This window comes from Anneissia japonica, unplaced genomic scaffold (assembly GCF_011630105.1).
Source record: "Anneissia japonica isolate Jap-2015-1 unplaced genomic scaffold, ASM1163010v1 scaffold135682_len2253_cov135, whole genome shotgun sequence".
NCBI lineage: Eukaryota > Metazoa > Echinodermata > Crinoidea > Comatulida > Comatulidae > Anneissia > Anneissia japonica.
In genome coordinates, this window is record NW_022740171.1 from 1 (window position 1) to 2,253 (window position 2,253).

The following is a 2,253-nucleotide window of genomic DNA, read 5'->3' on the forward strand; positions in this document are numbered from 1 at the left end:
CAAGGCGTTGATTCGCTTCCTGTGCTCTGATTGGTTGCGCGTTTTTTTCGCTTCGCAAAAACTCCAATAGGAATGTAAATGCGCATGCGCATGAACCGACGCTTTCGATTCACGCGAATAAATTCGCCTGGTGGAAAACTGTCTTTACTGTACTACTTATTTTTTCAGGGGGCAGGTGGAGCACTTGCAGTTCAAAATGCCCTTTCACAGCCAGCTGACAAGTATGTAAATGATGTAAGTTTACAATTATATTATCATTAAGACTAATAGACACAATCTGCGTAATTTGTTTACAGTCGGTCACATGACATGTAGTGGGTATTTACTACTGTATGAAGAATTTACAGTGTGATTAATGTTAAAGTATAGGAAAGGGTAATGTTATGGTTTTTAAAACATTCGCGCACCATTAACATGAGAAATAACTGGCAAGGAAAGACACTACAATTGTTCAAAATAGTGTTTACAGTATTTATTATTCTAGCATTCAGTGTACTTCGTATGCTTTTGAATATATGTGATCCTTCGTAAACTTAAGCTAGTCTAGAAATTGTAGCTTGTCAAAATTGCAGTTCGCAGATCGAAGACCCTCATGCATATATAAACAGGCCGTAGACATGCAGGGGCCTAGGCCTAGCATTTCTAAAAAAAATCTCAATGTTTGGGGGCCAGTGTCTTTTGGAGCATTAGTAAACCATTATTGCAAAACTCTCAATTTCAATTTCCAATCAATTTAATATAGTTACTGGAATTCCAACCAACATTATTCAACATCAGATATGTACTTTAAAGGACAAACACTTTAAATTAGGGTTAGGGTTAGGGTCGCACTGCATGTTTACAAATAATACCCACTATACATCACATGACCACCCTAGCAAAGTATGTCTATTAAGACACTACAGTATATGACGATAATATACTGTATTTGAGAAAATGTAAGACAATATATTATTAAGATACACATTTTTGACAGAAGATTATTGTTACATTTAATTGATGTTATTTTATTTATAATGCAAATATGTCAAAAGTAGGTTAATGGATTATTTGATGATTTGATTGAATAATTTTTAATCGATTAATTGTTTTTTTCCCCTCCCCCAATTTTATACGTTAAGTATATTATAGAGACAGTAAGTACTGTATGATATGTACTATAAATAGCACATTGTTGTTATTAATATTATTATTTATTGATTGTTATATTTATAAGAATTTTTTTTAATGTTCATTAATTTCTTGCAGTCAAGCCTTGAAATGCAGTGGGCGATGAAGGCATTCAAGCATGCAGAGGTTTATTATAATGTAAGTGAATTGAAAAAAAAATGTCTTGCACTTTCAAAATTTGCCAATGGAATGTTCCGATAATTCCTGACCTTATTGAGTAACACTTTCTGATTGGTCAGTTGTTAAGTTTGACTACAACTTAACTTTCTGTCAACATTTTTCCTCAAATCAATCTAAATATAATAAATCATATTTTTATTATGAATCCCAAGATATAATATTTTGAAACAGGACAGCTGAAATGATTCAACTGTTTTAAGGCTGTGTTGACAAGGTTTTTTAAAAGGTTTTATGTTCATTTAATCAAAGAAGGAAGTATATTCACTCAATGCTCTTAGCTAAAAAAAAAAAAAAACTACATTAATAAATAATGTTGTAGATTGTAGATAGTGTATCTAGTACAGAATGAAAAAACTTCAAATTCCAGAAAATACTGCTATCACAGTCTCCTTTATATATTATATATCACCTTGAGCTAGAGTTTCAAAGGCTTATTTAATCTATTTTAGAATCTATTATTATATAGAAAATACATATAATTTTTTTTTCTCCCCTGCGAACTGTAGGAACCCTGGCACCGCCACTGTTACAAACTCAAAATAAAATTGTGTCATAGTCCTAACTATGGTAGGGCTGAGGTGGTCTGAACACTTTGTCTGTCAAATTTCCTCCCCAGGCCCCCTCTGTTTCAATTTACTGGGTTCACTACTAAGCAACTTTATTTTCTTTCCCTCAGTTGATATCTTCAGTTGATTCAAGGAGCTTAAAACTTACAAAACACGATGATGAGATTTTGGAACATTTCAAGAAAGATTTTCCTGACTTCAACATTCAGAAATTTGATGAGGATGATTTGAAAACAGAAAGTGCTAAATTTGTGAGTTGATCTTTTGTAAACACTAAATCCCCTGGACCCCCTATGAGTTCAGTGGCAAATCTTGGAGTCTTAAATTGGGGGAGGGG

The 2,253-nt window shown here is 33.0% G+C and overlaps 1 protein-coding gene across 1 annotated transcript; it reads left to right on the plus strand.

The window, feature by feature from the left end:
• Positions 1-32: 32 nt before the first annotated feature.
• Positions 33-2,176, plus strand: LOC117118210 (protein PBDC1-like). Its single transcript, XM_033262724.1, has 3 exons — positions 33-234; positions 1,249-1,308; positions 2,027-2,176. The coding sequence occupies exons 1-3, from the start codon at positions 79-81 to the stop codon at positions 2,174-2,176; spliced, it is 366 nt and encodes a 121-aa protein (XP_033118615.1). The 5' UTR covers positions 33-78.
• The last annotated feature ends 77 nt before the right edge of the window (positions 2,177-2,253 follow it).